Source organism: Coffea arabica, chromosome 7e (genome assembly GCF_036785885.1).
Source record: "Coffea arabica cultivar ET-39 chromosome 7e, Coffea Arabica ET-39 HiFi, whole genome shotgun sequence".
Classification (NCBI taxonomy): domain Eukaryota; kingdom Viridiplantae; phylum Streptophyta; class Magnoliopsida; order Gentianales; family Rubiaceae; genus Coffea; species Coffea arabica.
In genome coordinates, this window is record NC_092323.1 from 5,229,844 (window position 1) to 5,247,566 (window position 17,723).

At 36.4% G+C, this 17,723-nt stretch overlaps 3 protein-coding genes and 1 long non-coding RNA gene across 4 annotated transcripts; all 4 read right to left on the reverse strand.

Annotated features, from left to right (window-relative positions):
* Positions 1-4,426: 4,426 nt before the first annotated feature.
* On the reverse strand, positions 4,427-4,930 carry LOC140011005 (uncharacterized). The gene is made up of 3 exons (XR_011818219.1): positions 4,745-4,930; positions 4,593-4,658; positions 4,427-4,502 (listed from the first exon to the last, which is right to left on the reverse strand). It is a non-coding gene; the product is annotated as an uncharacterized lncRNA (long non-coding RNA).
* A 317-nt stretch (positions 4,931-5,247) lies between these two features.
* On the reverse strand, positions 5,248-7,009 carry LOC140011087 (protein FAR1-RELATED SEQUENCE 5-like). Its single transcript, XM_072059232.1, has 2 exons — positions 5,456-7,009; positions 5,248-5,313 (listed from the first exon to the last, which is right to left on the reverse strand). The coding sequence occupies exons 1-2, from the start codon at positions 7,007-7,009 to the stop codon at positions 5,248-5,250; spliced, it is 1,620 nt and encodes a 539-aa protein (XP_071915333.1).
* A 1,803-nt stretch (positions 7,010-8,812) lies between these two features.
* On the reverse strand, positions 8,813-10,182 carry LOC140011410 (salicylic acid-binding protein 2-like). The gene is made up of 3 exons (XM_072060214.1): positions 9,723-10,182; positions 9,414-9,554; positions 8,813-9,288 (listed from the first exon to the last, which is right to left on the reverse strand). The coding sequence occupies exons 1-3, from the start codon at positions 10,101-10,103 to the stop codon at positions 9,004-9,006; spliced, it is 807 nt and encodes a 268-aa protein (XP_071916315.1). The 5' UTR covers positions 10,104-10,182; the 3' UTR covers positions 8,813-9,003.
* A 5,072-nt stretch (positions 10,183-15,254) lies between these two features.
* On the reverse strand, positions 15,255-16,747 carry LOC113701609 (salicylic acid-binding protein 2). The gene is made up of 3 exons (XM_027222356.2): positions 16,290-16,747; positions 16,034-16,165; positions 15,255-15,921 (listed from the first exon to the last, which is right to left on the reverse strand). The coding sequence occupies exons 1-3, from the start codon at positions 16,662-16,664 to the stop codon at positions 15,634-15,636; spliced, it is 795 nt and encodes a 264-aa protein (XP_027078157.2). The 5' UTR covers positions 16,665-16,747; the 3' UTR covers positions 15,255-15,633.
* Between the last annotated feature and the right edge of the window lie 976 nt (positions 16,748-17,723).

Genomic DNA, 17,723 nt, shown 5'->3' on the forward strand with positions numbered 1-17,723 from the left:
TTTAAGAGTATGTACTTACTAACTAAACTATTAAAAATGTAAATTTTGAATCATTTCATTTATTTTCACCAGTAAGTCTGCTAAATTTCCTTTAGATATGGTTGGCTTAACATTAAAAACAGACATAATGGGTCAAAATTTATATTTCTGATAGTTTAGTGGATAAATTCATATTCTTAAAAGTTGAAGGGTCAAAATTTTACTATTTAAAAAGTTTGATGATTTTCCGAATAATTTGTTCTTAGCGTGCGAATATATATATATATATATATATATATATATATATATATATATATCTAATGCTAACTCCTCATGCCCATTTACCAAATACCCACCTAGTACAATTGTGCATCAACTAAGCTTGAATTGCGAAAAGTCAGAGGTCATAGGTAAAAATATTCGTGCATGTTTCACCATTTAAATTTACTTATTATTTATGAAAAATAAAAGTTGCAATAAATTTGTAATATTTATTAAGAATTGCATTTTAAAGTTGGTTGTAATATTAATTAAGCAAGCAAGGGTATTGTGTTCATTGAAAATAATAAAATAAGGGTAAAATTCCACGAATTTACCTTCGTACTTTGTACAATTGAAAAATCCAGTCAGGTCGAAAACCGGACCACCGCCGACATTGAGAAAAATGCATTTTTGCAGGAAGATGTCATTAATCATATGCGCTTTTTGGCTGGCTGCTACGAAATACCCAACCCCCAGTGCAGTAGTCCCACTGCCCCAGCCCATGTTACCAAAGCGCCGATAAGGGGTTGAATGGTTATCAAGAAAATCATTTGTGACGATTTTATATAAAATACACGCGATGTAATTTTGTTTCTATACGATATAATTCATTTTCAATAACATATAATTATACAATAAAATTTTGTGAATTTTACATATAATGTGTGAAATATAAAGTAGAAGATGAAATCTGAATTTTACAATTATTTTCGATCAAATCTTGACCATGAAATTTCAATAACGGTCGGTTCCTACAACCGTTCTTGCCCTCTTCCCAGAGCACCATCTATACCACTTGGGATCCTCGGTGACATGAATCCAATGCCAAACCAGTGCCACCTATGATATTGCGCCACTTGGCCTATTATTATTTGCATTTTAATTTTTTAATAATTCAACTTGGTTTGGTTTAACACAAATTTTGTGTTAACTCTAAAACTTTGAACCAAAGTAACCAACCGGTCTAATTCCATTACCGGTGCTTTCATCATTGATTACCTTCAACATCTCCAATCCACTCTGATGAGGTCCACATCTTCAGAGTCGTCGTCCTTTTTTTCCACCACCGGCTCCGCCATTCCACGTGGCATCACCTTCACTGCCGATTGCCTCACCGTCAAAGGCACCAAGGACGTCCTTAACAAGCCCTTCTCTTTCGAGCTCTCCACTGGCAGGGATACCATGTACTTCATGGCTTAGTTTGTAGAAGGGAAGAAAAGGGGGGAACAAGAAAAAGGAGAGAAAAAGAGAGCAAGAGGACTTCGGTTAGAAGGGAAGGTGAAAGAGGGGTTGGAAAAAGCTAAGGGAAAAAGCAGAGGGGAACTTCGTCTGGTAGCCAAGGGAAAGAAAATAAAAGAAACGGGCGGCGAATGGAGAGCCTAAAGGAGAAGAGACCGAGAGAGTTGAGGGCAAAAGAAAGATTGAGGGAGAGGTGACAGCAAAAGGAGGGCGGCGAACGGAGGAGCTTTGGGGAAATGACAGAAATAAGGAAACAAGCGACGGGGGAGAGATTTTGGGGCTGAGCGAAAAAAAACAGAGAAGGAAATAGGGGCGGCGGATGGAGAGTTGAAAGAACGGAGGAAAGGGGGAAAATCTGGAATTTGGAGGAGGAATTCTGGGCAGGGTAAAACGGATGGAAAGGAGCAAGCAAAAGAGAGGAACTGAGGACTTCGTCTGAAAAAAAACCAAGAAAGGGAAGAGGGGATGACGGCAGAAAGAAACAGAGAAAGAAAGGATGGCGGTGGACGAAGAGGCGTGCGGCTGAGAAAGAGCCGGAATCCACCATTGCCGCCATTCAATGCAAGAGCACTGTAAGTCATTTTCTTTAAAAATTTCAGTTCTTGTCAAGCTCACAAAGCAGTCTGCCGAGCCTTTATTCACTACAATTTTCCTATTAATTGTTCACAATTTTGGATTGTATGTGCCTTATATGCTGAATTGGACCGAAATCTCTTGTTGATTGAACAATTTTGAGCCAACCGAGACCTCATTTGAGTAGGGAATTGCTGAAATTTCCATGCCCATTTTCGGTTTTGAGTATTATTGTGTTATATTTTACTTGTCTGTTTATGATTTGTAAGGAAGTTATAGTTTTTCTACAATTAAATGTGAAGCACCCTAGCAACCATCAATCGTTACAAGTATATGATGATATATGGTTTTTCTCGGCCTGGAATTTTGTCTTTCTTTTCTTCAGTTGCTTGGAAGAAAGTAAGATGAAATGCTCCATTATTATAGCTTTGTCATGCAGCAAATCTTTTTGCTCACAGTTTGTTGCTTGTAGAAAGAACGAAAGAAATAGAAGTGTACTTGGTTTTGAAATTGTAACACGCCAGGGAGATGTTAAGTAGGTACTTGGTTTTGTAATGCAGTCTAGTATCAGTTGTATAGGGAGAACAAATGCAAAGGAGAAATATAGGGAACCTATTCTTTTTTTATCAATTGTAACACCCTTTATGTTGCAACTTATAGAATGATCCTAGTTAAATCCATGACTAGAATTAGTTGAATGGTGATGTTAAGTTTGTGATGTCTTTGTTTAATCTATTTGTAATTAACCTTAATGTCTTTGGTTTACTTTTCATAATTCAGAGGTGGTTGTTGCATGAATTTCAAAGTTTTCCTTGACGTATTCTAAACATTGTGGAATCCTTTATTTTTCACCCTTTCATTTTTCTTCTGTGGTCTTTGCCTTGCTGGAAGGAACTTGACTTTTGGTGATCTCACTGTAGGTAAAACAAATGGTAGTCGCACCACTTGCTGGAATAGTTTAGAAAATATAACAGCAAAGTTTTGATATTTTGCAATGCAGAAAAATTTGCTATTATCTATAGTTGTTTCTATAGGGAAATGGTTCATGATGCTCTGTTAACGATTGCAGTAACTCATGCCTTTTGTTCTTGATAAGACAAGCATTTACCTTTTATGCATCCGCTTCCAGGAAATTCTTAGAAGTTATTTGGAACACTTTCTTGGAGCAAGAAGCTAATATATTAATCCATTTTCTGTTTTCAGACCTTTGAGGAAGCTGATACCAAGCATGATGGAAAGATTGACAAAGAAGAGTGGCGTAGCCTTGTTCCAAGACATCCTTCTCTTTTGAAGAATATGAAGCAGAAACATGAGCAGCAGGGAAATTGCAACAAGAACTTTGTCCTGTTGGTTCTTTGTCAGAGCATAGCATCTAAGTCAATTATGTTTTATGACACAAGATATGTAAGAGTAGACTGCATTTTCTCGGCGTGAAGTTTTTATCCCTTTGTTTACTGTATGCACTCCATATTCGCTATTTGCATGCAAAATGAACAATGTCAGCTTTTGTTTCAGTTAAATTGAAGTTCATGCTAAATAATTAATGTTTTACAGGGATTATTATGCTTGTGTTGTGTCCATTATCAGAATTGAAAATATAAACTTATGTCAAGAGGGGCGATAGTCGATGATACTATGGTTTCCAAGCCTCTTCACATTCCACAGTATCCAAATGTCATATTGAATTTTGGAATGGTAACAAAGTGTTCAAATGAAAGATCTAAAAACCTCAGTACTAGTGTCAATTGAAACATATATTCTATATAGAAGAATGTGCATTAATTTTGAGAAGCACGAAAAGCTCCATTGTCAATTTCTGTCAAATTTTCAGGTCTTTTGTCCACTTGAACACTTGCACGAAATATCATTGATGCATGGAACTGGACAACCACACCTATCATTGCAATCAACTCCAACTTCTTGCCCCATAGTGCAAGAGTTGTCATTCAACTCGAACTGATTTATTTTCGCTCCTTCGAAACCATGTAATTCTTGTGCCTATGGTTAGAATTATATCACCAAAAAATTGAACACATAAATAAATGGATGAATAAAAAAAGACAATAAACAATCTTTTCTTAAAGAAGTAATTATTCATGATCACAACTGTAATAATTTACCTTGAGCAAGCCGGTCATGTTCATGGAACTGAAAGTGCATAGCTGGCCATAATTTTGTTGATTAACATCCAAATTCACAAACTATCAACCACAAAAGTGAAAAATATTCATGAACTTTAGTACAAACCAAAACATAAAATTTTTATAAAATAATTTTATGCAAATAAGAAACTAAAAAATTACCGGTGTAGGATGATATGGTTGCACAAAGTTGCTTTGTTGAGATTGCAAAGATTCTATCATACTTACTGGCATAGAATAACATGGTTGGATAAAAGTTTCTTGTTGATACCGTAAAGATTCTACCATGCTCCCCTCATTTGTATTTGCCTAAAAATAAAAATAAATAAACACATTTATAAATAGTTTGACAGTAAATAATACTTAATTGTTAGTCTACATATAATGTCGAATCATTACCTCTTGTAATCCATGCTGTTGCATACTGCACCTCGTAGATACAATATTTATAGTATCTCCTATAGGCTAATGAAAAGAAAAAACAAAGATTGGATGCATAATATAAGAAAATATTGAATTACAAATATAGTAAACTTATAATGTAATAAAACCTCATTATGTGATGACGCTGGTAACTCCATAGTTATACTATTTTGCAAACTTTTTTTGGTTGATCTTCTTCTCTTAGTAGCCTTTTCTAGACTACTCTTCAATCTCTTGCCTGAAATAGTCTTCATCTTTTTTTTAATACCCTTGATATTGATACCACTTGCATTAGTAGTGTTATTTGTGGGGTTGGAAACTTTTGTTGCATTTGACATCTCATTGCTCGATCCCTCTTGATGTAACCTTGCATCAACCAAATCCAATATTTTCAAAAGGCCTTCTTTAGCAATTTTATAAGTTTCTTCTGCTTGAGCAGCTTTTGTGACCAATTGAGTATATAGTCTACACAAATCTCTGTAACGCTTCGTAAAAGCCACTTTCGGATCCAAATCATTATTGATATTGCAACAATTGTTGTCTTTAACATATCCAGCTTTTGCTTTATTGGTCCATCTCTTTATTATGTATTGACTAGGGATCTTCATGATATTTCTTATATTAAGAACTTTCAGAGAATGCGAGCATAAAATCCCAGAGAATTCAAACTTCTTGCAACTACATGAAATCTGATCACCTATTGAATCAAATCTAACCATATGATAGTTTTTTCTGCCTTTAGGAGTGATCTTATATTCTGTCACTGTTCCAACTTCACTGTAGGTGATTATACCACAATCATAAGATTTACCCCACTCAATTTCAAACCATTTGAATACTTCAGGAGTATAAACACTTGCAGCTTGTTTCAAAACATCAACATCAAATGGTAGTACTGGAGTACTCATATATGCTCTAAAGTCGGCTTGAAGTTCTTTATATCTACGATCATCAACTAACCTCTCAAAATGATTGAAAAACTCATGAAATTTATTCTTGTAGGTTACATACCTTTTTATCACACTATTCATGCTTTCGCTCCTTTGAATTGTTGTCATATCTGCACAAAATGTTTCTCTTCCATACACCAATGCCCATTTTTCTTTAATCTCAAACATACGTTTTAACCAATCATTGTCTTCAAGTCCATACTTCTTCAACATAGTATTCCATTCAGATATAAAGTCTTCTTCTTCATCAAAATCATATACACATTTACTGAAATCATTCGCAAATTGTTTAAAACTTTCGAACACATGACTGAGATGAATAGCTGCATTTTGAAATATATGCCATATGCAAAGACGGTGACGTGTTTCAGGCCATGTAGAAATTAGTCCTTTAGCCATTGCTGCGTCCTGATCCGTAAGTATAGTATTTGGTTTTTTTCCTGACATTGCTCTCGCAAAAGTGTCAAACAACCACTCAAATGTTGAAGCAGTTTCATCATATAATAAAGCAGCCCCAAATATTGCAATCTGTTTATGATTATTCACTCCAACAAATAATGCAAATGGACGGCCTTCATTATTCTTTCTATACGTCGTGTCAAAACAAACAACATCTCCAAAACTTGCATAATCTGCTCTCATTAATCCGTCAGTCCAAAAAATATTTGTAATCAAAGCATCCTGATCCACTTGAATTGCATAGAAGAAATTAGGATCCTCTAATTGCATTTTTTGCAAATATTCAAGTACGCCTCCTGTATCTCCAACTTCCATTTGTATTGTTCGTTTAGAACGTAAATAATTCCTGTAATCCTCAGGAATGAAACCTAAGTTCTCCCGTCCTCCTACTTGTAGTGCCATAAGTTCATGAGAAATTTTTGGTGCTATACCCACACGGTATGCCATATCAATTTCAGCTGCATGAACATAATTTATCTTTCTATGTGATCTGTGTAAATGACTTTTGTTGGGACTTGAAAGATAGTGATTATGCTCAATGATCAACTGACATATACGAAACTTACCAGTTTGTCTACTGTTAACCTTCATCTTCGCCGAACAATTAAATCGTGTTTCAGGACGAGGGGCTCTTACATTGAGATCTCTTTTATCCTTTTCTCGTTTTCCTTCAGCACTACAACAAAATACCCTATCCATGAGCTTACCATTACTATCTTTGTGGAAGCTACTTCTTTTGATTCCAAAATCAACTTCCTTTGCATATGCTAAGTAAAAATTATAAGCATCTTCTTCACTCTCAAATTCCATGCCCATCTTCGGAATTAGTTCAAAAGGAATCAATGTATGAATTTTATTTATATCCTTTATCACATTTAAAACTGGTGGAGTGGAAACCTCATCATTGGTAATTTGATCTACCTTGTCAAAATTCAATCTGCGACAGGATGATACCTCAGTTTCCATAGAAGCCTTAGCATCCATATCCTGTAACCTTTCAAGAGTCGTGACACAGGCAAGACTTGCTCTAACGCTTGACCCACTGGAAGCTCCTTCTTGTTTTTGCTTTTCCGGGCTTTTTCCTTTCAATAACCCTCGAATCCCGTGTCAACAAAAACCACCTAAAAATGACAACTAAACCACCTAAAAATGACAACTAAGGTCAAAAGCTCCAAATTTGACATACAACGAAACGTGAAATGCAAGAAGGCAATGTTTCAGGTTGCAATAGAACACACATTTGACGTACAACTATACAAACAAAATAATAGATTACTTTTGATTTAATCATCATGTTTTCAACATCAGTACATGCATGCTTGTACTCAAAAAAATTCAGATTTGGTGAAGAAAGAAACAAAAATCTAGTCTTTCCCTATTGTAAGGTGGAAGAAGCAGCAAGGTGAAGAAACCAATTAATAAAGATAACATTACTGCAAGGAAATGTACCTTCTCTCAAACGAGGACGTAAATCTGGTGCCCAGTTTTGCAGTGCCCGGCTGATGCCCAATTGAATAGCACCAACCTGACCTGTTCCGAGGAGTGAACAATAACAATTAGCTGGTAACATAAGAAAATTGCTAAAGTTGAATTGAATCATCAAATAACTCGTCCTAGGCAGGTAGAATGATTCGACATACAGCTTGCATGATTAAGGAACCACGGGTTTTAAATTTGGTGAAAAATTAATCCCATGGTAAGGACTAAAACCTCAAACACCGCCAAGGAATAGGGTCAAAAGAGGAACCAGGTCCAGATGTATTTTACTATTTTGAATCTCAACAAGTCTTCTTACTGAAACCTAACTGAATTAACCCTAAATTAACAAAAGAATTTCATGCAAGTTAATTGCAATACAATAAGGAAAAAATGTAAGCAAATTTTTTCCCTCAATAATTTATTAAAATAGTTGAATTTCCAATTCTATTTGTTCACTACTACTACTTGCAACTAGTCAGAAAAGCTATTGTTACTTCTTGTATCTTTTTTTTAAATTTGGTACATTAGTAAAATTTATAACAATTCTTGAAATAATAAATAATTTTTTAATCCCACAAAGTAACTTATTTTCCAGGTATATTACAATTAGCGTGTAAGTAGTCAATTTGACCACTCAATTAATATTTAATCTTTCCAAACTCACAATTCAATGTAAATTTCACTTTAATGGAAATTGAAAATGAAGATATAAAATTGCATAACATAAGGTAGGGTGATATTGCTTATGAGTTATTATGTAACTTACGAGTTGTTGTCTATTTCCTAACTTTCTTAATATTAAAAAAATTGAAATTCGAAATCAAGATCATGGAGCAAATAGTGATATTGATTTAATAAATCAAAGCTGAAAAAACTCTAGACTTAAACCGGATGCAAGGTTGGATAATTACCTGAATGATGTGAAACGTTTTGGTTTGTTCTTTGCTGGAGAAAGCTAGGGATGGTTGGGCTTTAATTTGAGTACTTCCTGAATCTTTGTAGTCAATTTGCTTCAATAGTCGGCGGCTGCAGTTTTAGCTTATTAGGCTACGGTTGATTGTTCTAAGCAATGAACGATAAGAAGGCTTGAACTTTGGAGGCAATTGTTTAGGGTTATCTTTTTCTTTTTCCCAAAGCAACCGATCTTGAGTGGTTGCTGTATGAAAGCACCGGTAATGGAATTAGACCGGTTGGTTACTTTGGTTCAAAGTTTTAGAGTTAACACAAAATTTGTGTTAAACCAAACCAAGTTAAATTATTAAAAAATTAAAATGCAAATAATAATAGGCCAAGTGGCGCAATATTATAGGTGGCACTGGTTTGGCATTGGATTCATGTCACCGAGGATCCCAAGTGCCATCTATACAACGTTGGATAAGACCAGACTCGAGTGCTGTTGCAAACTTGTCGCATGTGATCAAGTTGTTTATCTATAAAGCAGAAACACTACGAGAAGTTGTTTCCAACATCCAATATCCAATCAGGGCAGGTTATTAGAACTAGCTTGCGTGCTGATCTGCGATCTGCTGCAGCACTTGACAAAGTTTCTGGGGCTTGGAAAGCATCGCCATGTGGTCTGCATCACTTATCTCCTCTACCGTCGACACCCCATTGTTTTCGATTAGCCAACGTTGAAAATTTTGCGGTATTCCTTTATCCTCAGCGCATATGATATAAGCTCGCTCAACTGATCCATAACCCTCCTTGGAAAAAGGCTTAGCATTTGACAAATCTTGAAGAAAAAACGAGCTTGGTCTGGCTAACAGTTTAGCCAACTCCACATCCTAAAACAACAAAAATTATCACTCTTATAAAGCAAGATCGCCCATTCGGGGTTAAATTGAATGATGAATATTCCCTTAGAGTTAGAGTAGAGGCAGGAAAGACGTGGATATTTTTCGCAGCATACCTCTGTGGAGGAGAGTTGGTAAAGTTTGGTAGCCAAGAACTGTGGCCCGAAAAAGAATGAAGTTCCAGTTGGTTCCTCTGGGCTACCATAGCGTTCAAATTCTGTGTCCAACCATGCTTCTGCTGAGGTCCGCTCCACATACTTTCAAGAATGTAATATCCATCAAATTAAAATTAATTTGATAAAAAAGGATGAAGAGCAAGAAGAAATACAGGTTATCAAGTAATGTTGTTCTTTGCATGTAACTAATTATTATGAGTTTTAATGGCCTAAATAGTAGTAATATGGTATGGTAGTAGATAAAGTTACCTTATCCAGAGGATACGATGGCGCATGTACAGAATCTGGCATGAAAGCAGCCAAGAAAACGGCAGCTAAGACCTTCTCCGGGTACTTGTCTGCAGCCAAAGCTATGTTCAGACCTCCGAGGCTGTGGGCAACCAGAATGACTCTTTGGTGCTGAGGAAGGGAAGCCATGAGCTCCAACAATGGTCGGGTATAGTCGTGAAATGTACGAAGGTCTTGTAGGTTTTTGGTGTTTATGCCAGAGGCCGAGAGGTCAAGTGCGGTGACCCGATGGCCTGCGGACTCGAGAAGTGGTTTGAGCTTGTACCAGGACCAAGCTCCATGGCAGGCACCGTGCACTAGCACAAAGTGCTTTTGCAATTGCTGCTTCTTATCAAATTCCATCGCTTTGCTACTAGTGCTAGGACTATTTTGTTTTGGTTGTCTGAGAGAGGAGGTTGAGAAACTTATAGGTCCGCCTAGATGCTAGCAAGCACTTGCGTGCACGAGTGCCTGGGACTTTGCAGATGCGTGCACGAGTGCACGAGTGCCTGGGACTTTGTAGGAGGAGACACATCTGGCATGTCTGCCCAAGGTCGGAAATCATGTAGCCTGTCAATTTTCAAAAGGAACCAACGGATCTCCTTCCTTCGGTCTTCAGAGTTGATTTTGCTTTCCGTCTCTTCATCTACTATCTCATGTTCCAGTCAACTTATGCGTGCACAAACCTAATGTTTGTTTGCTTGTTTGGGCATTATTAACTTTTTCATTTTCAGCAGGTACCTACATCTTTGTAGCTCCATTTTTGCTTGCCGTAATTGAACTCTGCAAAAGTGGTGAAATCAACCTAAACTTCCTGTTTAATCATCAAGTGCAAAGATAGTTTTCATTTTGTCCCTTTTTTTTAAGACGGACGATTCGCAACAGTTTCATTAATGTCGATATATCTTTTAACGACTAACATTGATTATCTTCAAATTAGCATAATATTCTTTTCTCGCTAGTCTGATCTATTATTAAGTCTGTATAAACCAATCTTTTCTTTTTCAGCCCTAGGAACTGTGTAATAAAATCACTTCCTCCTTACAGCCTAGCCCATGACAAGTGAACTTTGGATTTGGGCTAACATTGATGGAAGGCCATTGCAGTTTTTCCTTTTTTTTTTCATTGCCCTGCTATCTTGTTGGGTTTGGATCCTCAATTGCGCTTCTGGTATTTATATTTAGGGGAACAAATCTTAGTGGCCCTCAAATTATTAGTCGGATGAACTTTTGGCACCCCTAACAATTAAAAGTGAACTTTTAGCCTTCGATCTATTCAAAATGCAAAATATTGGATTTTTTTTGTTAAGTTCAGTAATTAATAACAACGAAAACTACGACCAGGTAAGACGTACGCCGAAATACGAAAGACACTTGTGTCGCGATAAATTGTGTTCCACTCAATAAAATGGAGTAAAAATGACTTTGACCTAATCATTGTAGGCCAATAAGAAGATTGGATGGATGCCATCTGAAGGGGACTTATAAAGGGCAGTTATTAACTGTCATTGCTGTTGACTCTAATAATGGGTAGTGACTTATTGCTTGGGCAGTTGTAGAGAGGAAAGCCATAGAGCAGTGGGCATGGTTCTTGAAATACCTCAGCGATGACTTGAAAATTGAAAATTAGTTGCATTATACCATTATTTCTGATCAACAAAAAGTGTATACATATATATTTGAACTGATATATGCATGTGTGTGTATATACATATATATAGTAGCAACCATTGATATTTCATTCTCCTTTTATAGGGGCTGGATAGAGTATTAACTGAAGTTCTTTCAAATTGTGAGCATAGGTATTGTGTTCAACATATGTACGAAACTTTAAGAAGAAGAATCCAGGATTGCCACTTATGAATGGGCTATGAAACATTGTCAATTGTACAATAGAAAAACTTTTCAGTAAAGCAATGATTGAACTCAAGGATTTTGATAACGAGAGAATGCTCAAACTCCTCGACATTGGTGCAAGGCCTTTTTTCCAACTCACACAAAGAGTGACATGTTGGTCAACAACTTGTGCGAGTTTTTTAATGCACATATTCTTGAGGTCAGAAACCAGCCTATTATAACAATGCTGAAAATGGTCAGGAAGTACATTATGGATAGGATCTAGAAGAAAAATTAGCAATGAAAAGATATAAGAGCCCAACTAGACCTTTAATCAATGAAATTATTAAAAATAAGGTCAAAATTGCAAGTTAGTGGATGCCTATTTGGAATGCATTACATGGCTACCAGATGCAAAGACCAAGAGAGGCTCGATTTGCTGTAGATATGGAGAAATGAATTGCACTTGTAAGTTATGGGGGGTTAGTGGCATTCCCTGTTGTCACACCATTACTACCATTCTTTTGATGAATGAAGACCTACGGGAGTACTTGAATGTTTGTTATAGTTGGGGGCTATTCCTTAAACATTATCAAAATGTGTTGCAATTAATTAATGGTGAGGATCATCGGTTCCTATCAACAATGTTTGAATTGGAGCCCTTAATATCAGTAGCTCAACCTGGTAGTTTTAGATAGGTTAGGAGAAAGAACACAACTAAAAACAAAAATTATGATAGAAGACTAAGAAGAAGGATTATCATTCACTATCGAAAATGTGGGAAGGCTGATCATAATGTAGCAACATGCAAGTAGCCAACCAATGAACATAGCCAGCAAGAAACTTCAACTGAACCTGTGAGGCAGCAACTAAGTGCAAGAAGGAGAAGGCAACAGTAAGTACAACCAAACAAGGTTGACTTTTACTTTTCCCTGATTAGCAACTAACATAGTTCACAAACCTGTGCAGGTAAAACAATCAGTAATGACATACCAATAGCAGAATAGTAGGTTCATGAAGCTGTGTATCAGCAGCCACATCAAGTCCATGTTCATGAAACTAGACACCAGCAACTATAGCGAGATATTCAACAACTACAACAATAGCAACAAATATCTATTCCACACCAAAGTGAGTAGACATGTTCAACAACCCATAGCGGGAAACTTCAACTACAAAGCCACTCACTGATGCAAAGAGGGAGTCGTAAATGCTAACTATACATATTTAGATAAGGAGCCACCATTTATAGTTGGTTCTTGGAGAGAAAACTAGAGTGAAAGAGGTAGAGGGAAAAGAAGACAAACCAGAAAAGAAATGGGACAAGGAATAGCTAATGAAAGAGGGGGCAGCAGCCAAGAATGCCTAAAATATGTCTTGTGTTGATCACAACACTTTTTTTACCAACTGTCTTTTGTCTTACAATCTCCAGTCTTATTGGATGTTAGTGGATGAATTCCAATCAACTGTTTGTTAGTGGTGATTGTGTTTTGTATTCTGGTTATAATTTTGTAGACCATTGACAATAGTATTGTGTATACAGAGTCAGCAAAATATAATATGATTTTTATGTTTGCCTACCCCACATTTGCACTTTTTCATGTCTTTGTCTAGTTAGTATATTCAGTTAATGGAATTGTACTTTAATAATGAATGCATACGAAATAAACTACAACACTCTCAATCAAACAACAAAGCATTGCATATATAAGTTGATTTTTTTTAACAAAGCATGCCTAATTTTTTCATTCAACAAATAAAAACTCAGATTTCAATATCTTTCTACGGATACAATTATTATAGAGTAGAAAATTTATGACATGAATCCACTTGATTAATCTTCAAACTGGTCCTTCTATTTGCCTAAAAACCATAGGTTTCCATTTTCTTTGCGCCAACTAACCATGATTACAGTTGTAAGCATTCATCTTAACAAAAGCAATCTCACTAGACACTTGTTCACCCACTTCTTGCTGTGAATTTCTTTTTCTAATTCTTTCACTTTGACCTTCAATTTTGTGACTTTCCTTTCTTGTCTTCTTTTTTGTTCTTCTTACCAATCTCTTTGTTGTTCAGCTACATTAATTCTTCTAAGAAGATCAAGTATGATCTCCGTTGACCGGCGACACATCTCCTTGTTGATCCACTATCAAATCTGCAGCCACCATCCACGCACTCCACAAATCTTCGCCCAAGATTCCTTGAGGTCTACGAAGTTATGACTCTCGTTACTTTCTCATACCTACACATGGAGAAAGACGTATTGTTGGTTCCTCGCATTTTTTTGTTCAACAACTTCGTTGGCTGCAATGGAGTTTTTCTTCGTACAATTCTTTGTTCGGGAAGAAGTTTCATTTTTCCAAGTGGAACATAGCTTATTGCAGACAAAAATACCCGTTGTATTTTGACGTGCGTCTCACATGATCGTAGTTTCCACCGATATTAACTATTAAACTTGACAGAAGATCCAAAATTTTACACTTTAGATAGATCGGGGGTTAAAAGTTCACTTTTAATTATTGAGAGACCAAAAGTTCACCCAATTAATAATTTGAGAGCTACTGAAACTTTTTCTCCTTGTATTTATTGTGAAGCCATACATCAGGAGTCTCTCGCATGCCTCGTTCTTTAATATACACTAGTACATGGTGAAAGAATCATAGACAACTTGTGTCCTCGAGTACACAGTACAACTAAAATTTTTGTAACGCCAGAAGTCCTTAAAATACTAGTAGTGTTTTGGGCAAATGTCTTGGCGGCAGCCAAGTGTTTTGGGCAAATGTCTTGGCGGCAGCCAAGAGTTTTGGGCTCAAAAATTGTTTCCGTAACCTGGACAAGTTCAAATTTCTTAGTGCCTAGTGTTTTGGGGAAAAAAAAAATTGCTCCTATAGCTTGGACAGTGTCAATGTCATCTAGTACTTTCTTTTTGTGAAGATCATTCCTCTGGTTTAAAAGCTGCTGCTCTTGATATTTTCTTCATTTTGAAAATATTTGTACGGTACATTTAAAAATTCCCCATCAGTACGATTATCATCTTTCTAAAAAATGAAGAAAGGACAACGACGTGTATATGAAAGGTAAATAGTATCAAAGAGCAGTAAGACGTCTAAAAATTGCTCGTGACTATGTCAACATATCACTTAGTCTCAATGATTAAAACAGCGGCAGCACAAGACATGCGATGCTAGTAGAAGACATAAAAAAAAAAATAGTAGTGGTTATCGTGTTCGGGGGATGGGGTATCTCCTCCCGGGTCGGAGTGGGATTAGTCGGGTCCTGTAAAAATTGACCCGAACACCTACTCTGTCAGCAAAAAAAAAAAAAAAAAAAAAGTAGAAGACATAAATAACCTAGCTAATTTATTTCAATTGTACTCTTTTGTGTAACAAATACCGTTAATATGAATTTATGTATTAAAATTAATGAATATGCAGTAGGCATATTAATGGATGAAGAGAAAATTTATATATTTTCTTAAGTGTCAAGATACATTTTTATAAAGATGTTTGAGTTGTTGTACAGTTTTGTTCTATGAATAAAAACTTCTACCATTTTCAGAAAAAAAAAAAGACTTTGTCAACATATAGAAAAGATAGACTATGACTGATGTCGCCGTAGAAGACGGAAAAAGAAAGAGCCATACACGTTAAAAAATATTCCGCGGAATGCAAAGACAAGGGAAGCAAACAAAGCACTAGAGCTGATTCTGGCAATTATTATTGGACCAAATGACTCTTAAAAAGATTGAAATACCGGCCACACACTACTGTTCCAGTATCACCTAGTTAAATAAGCACAAGGAACCGGAAGGCATCGTCTTCACGGACGATCAGAGCAACACTCATAATTCTTCCCTCTTAAAAAGGTTAAACCTAAAACTTTAAATATACTCCACTCAATAGGGACGACGACAAACAACTTGGGGGAGAGGGGGTGAGGACATTATTATTCTTGTGATTATGATGATGGAATTTTGTCACTTCCCACTTCCCAGGACAGGGACAGGGACTGGAACTGGAACTGGAATCCGGATCACGAATAAGTTTTTTTTTTGGGTTTTAAGCATATGTCTTCGCAATCTCCAGCAGACATTGGCACAACTCATCGGGTTTAGTAAACATGGGCATGTGGTCAGCACCCTTGATCTCTTTCACCTCCTTCACGCACGGGTTGTTTTGGATCATCCAACGTTGGAAATCAGCTGTTATGGTTATATCGTCACTCGCTATTACATAAGCCTGCGGGACTGATCCAAATTTCTCCTCCGTGAATAATTTCTCTGTCTGCTGTAAATCTTCCATGAATAGTGACCCTGGTCTTACCAGTAGCTTCCCCAGCGCTTGATCCTGTTGTAAATTCCATTAAAAAAAATTACTACTTTTTTTTTTAAAATTAAAGAATAAAGGGGAAAGAAATATGTGAACTGTCTTTTAACAATTGAATCGACTAAACACAAACCTCCTTAGGGGACCGATTGTAGAGGCTGTTGGAGATGAACTCGGGGCCACAGAGCAATGCCATAATGGGTGGGTCGCCGTAGGGGAAAAATTTAGTGTCCAGCCATTTCTCTATCGGGGTCCTTGCCGTGTACTACTTTTTCAAGAAATCAATTCGATTGAATTAGGAGTTGACAAAAGATGCAACCTAAGTACTTATGTAAATGTAATCATCAAGTTAGAAAGAAAGGAGGACAAAAATAATGCTAATAGTAAACCTCTTCGAAAACATAAGATGGCCGATTCTTGGCATCAGGCATGATTGCATTCAAGAAAATACCAACTGAGACTTTGTTGGGGTACTTTTCCAAACCAACAGCTGCGGCCATCCCCCCGCCGCTATGGCCTATCAGTATCACCTTCTCATTTTCTGGAATTGAGGCCAGAACCTCCAACAACGGGCTCGTGTAGTCATCCATTGTTCTGATCTCTTCCAGTTTCTTTTCATTTCTTCCGGCACCCGCCAGGTCGACTGGGGTGAAACGGTGGCCAGCGGCCTCAATGCGGGGTTTCAACTTGTAGTACACCCATGCTCCGTGGCCTACACCGTGAACCGCAACGAAGTGCTTTGGCTGCTCCTTGGTGGCTTCCATTTTGCAATTGCTGATTCTGGGAAGCTTGTGCGGTCCTCCAATTCTTGCAGGGGTTATATAGCAATGCAATTTGGAATTTCTCAACATTGTCTAACACTATTAAAATCATACTACTATTTATTGACTCTCGTAGCAATCATATTAAAGTTACGGCCCAGAAAAAGAACAACCATCCAACAAATCGGATTGTTTATTGTCGCCACGAGGCCCTCGAGTTGTCCCGGAATGAGCAGTATCTCATTATCTTTGTCTTCTTCAATTCAGCCCTTAGATTCCGAGAATTTTTTCCCCCTTTGATAAAACAGTAGATTTGCATTGATTGATTGGCTTAAAGCAGAACTTGAATAATAGCAAGTGATTGCTAGAACCCATCAAGCAAAGACACGTTAGTACTCTTTTCTGTTAAAAAAAGGGTTATTATCACTTTATCCCCTTAACGTTTGGTGTCATTATCAATTTTTAAATATATTTACCCTTTTTTATATATAATTAAAAATAAAAAAGTCGGAATGGTTATTCTTCCCTTTTTTTCACTTTAAGAGATCGAAAAATATAAAAATAAAAGAGTTTTCTCAAATTTCTTTTTTTCACACTCATTAATACTAGGAAAAGAAAAAGAGATAGAAAAAAAGAAGAAAGAAAATTAGATTTTGCAAAGAAAGAAAATAAAGAAAAGTCTAGCATTATCGTATTATATTTTAAGGTTGTCGGGATTAAGATTGAAATTTGGCAGTAAACAGAAAAGTGAGATAATTTTAAAATAATAAAAGTGTTTAATTCTTTATTATTTGTAATTTTTAAAAAAAGAACTGAGCTCTCTCCCTCTCCCCCTCCCCTTCTCCCTCTCCATCTTTCTATTCTTTTTTGATATTAATAAGATTGGCAAGAAGAAAGAAATTAATATTTTGACTTTTTTTTCTTGATACTAAAAGGGAGAAGAGCCACTCTAAATTTTTTATTATTTTTATTATGCAAAGAGGAGGGTCTTTTTTTCTAAAATTTTTTAACTTGCTAAGTTGGTTTAATGGTAGGATAAATTGCCTAAAAAATAACTCTAGG

What these genes read in the sequence shown, in the direction of transcription:
- LOC140011087 (XM_072059232.1), bottom strand. Translation starts at nt 7,009, where the DNA reads ATGGATGCTAAGGCTTCTATGGAAACTGAGGTATCATCCTGTCGCAGA. An exon ending in CAAGTGTTTATACTCCTGAA is followed by an intron (nt 5,314 to 5,455) that starts GTATTCAAATGG and finishes TTGATTCAATAG; the next exon opens with GTGATCAGATTTCATGTAGT.
- LOC140011410 (XM_072060214.1), bottom strand. Translation starts at nt 10,103, where the DNA reads ATGGAATTTGATAAGAAGCAGCAATTGCAAAAGCACTTTGTGCTAGTG. An exon ending in CATCGTATCCTCTGGATAAG is followed by an intron (nt 9,555 to 9,722) that starts GTAACTTTATCT and finishes CATTCTTGAAAG; the next exon opens with TATGTGGAGCGGACCTCAGC. An exon ending in ACCAACTCTCCTCCACAGAG is followed by an intron (nt 9,289 to 9,413) that starts GTATGCTGCGAA and finishes TTGTTGTTTTAG; the next exon opens with GATGTGGAGTTGGCTAAACT.
- LOC113701609 (XM_027222356.2), bottom strand. Translation starts at nt 16,664, where the DNA reads ATGGAAGCCACCAAGGAGCAGCCAAAGCACTTCGTTGCGGTTCACGGT. An exon ending in CATCTTATGTTTTCGAAGAG is followed by an intron (nt 16,166 to 16,289) that starts GTTTACTATTAG and finishes TTGAAAAAGTAG; the next exon opens with TACACGGCAAGGACCCCGAT. An exon ending in ACAATCGGTCCCCTAAGGAG is followed by an intron (nt 15,922 to 16,033) that starts GTTTGTGTTTAG and finishes AATTTACAACAG; the next exon opens with GATCAAGCGCTGGGGAAGCT.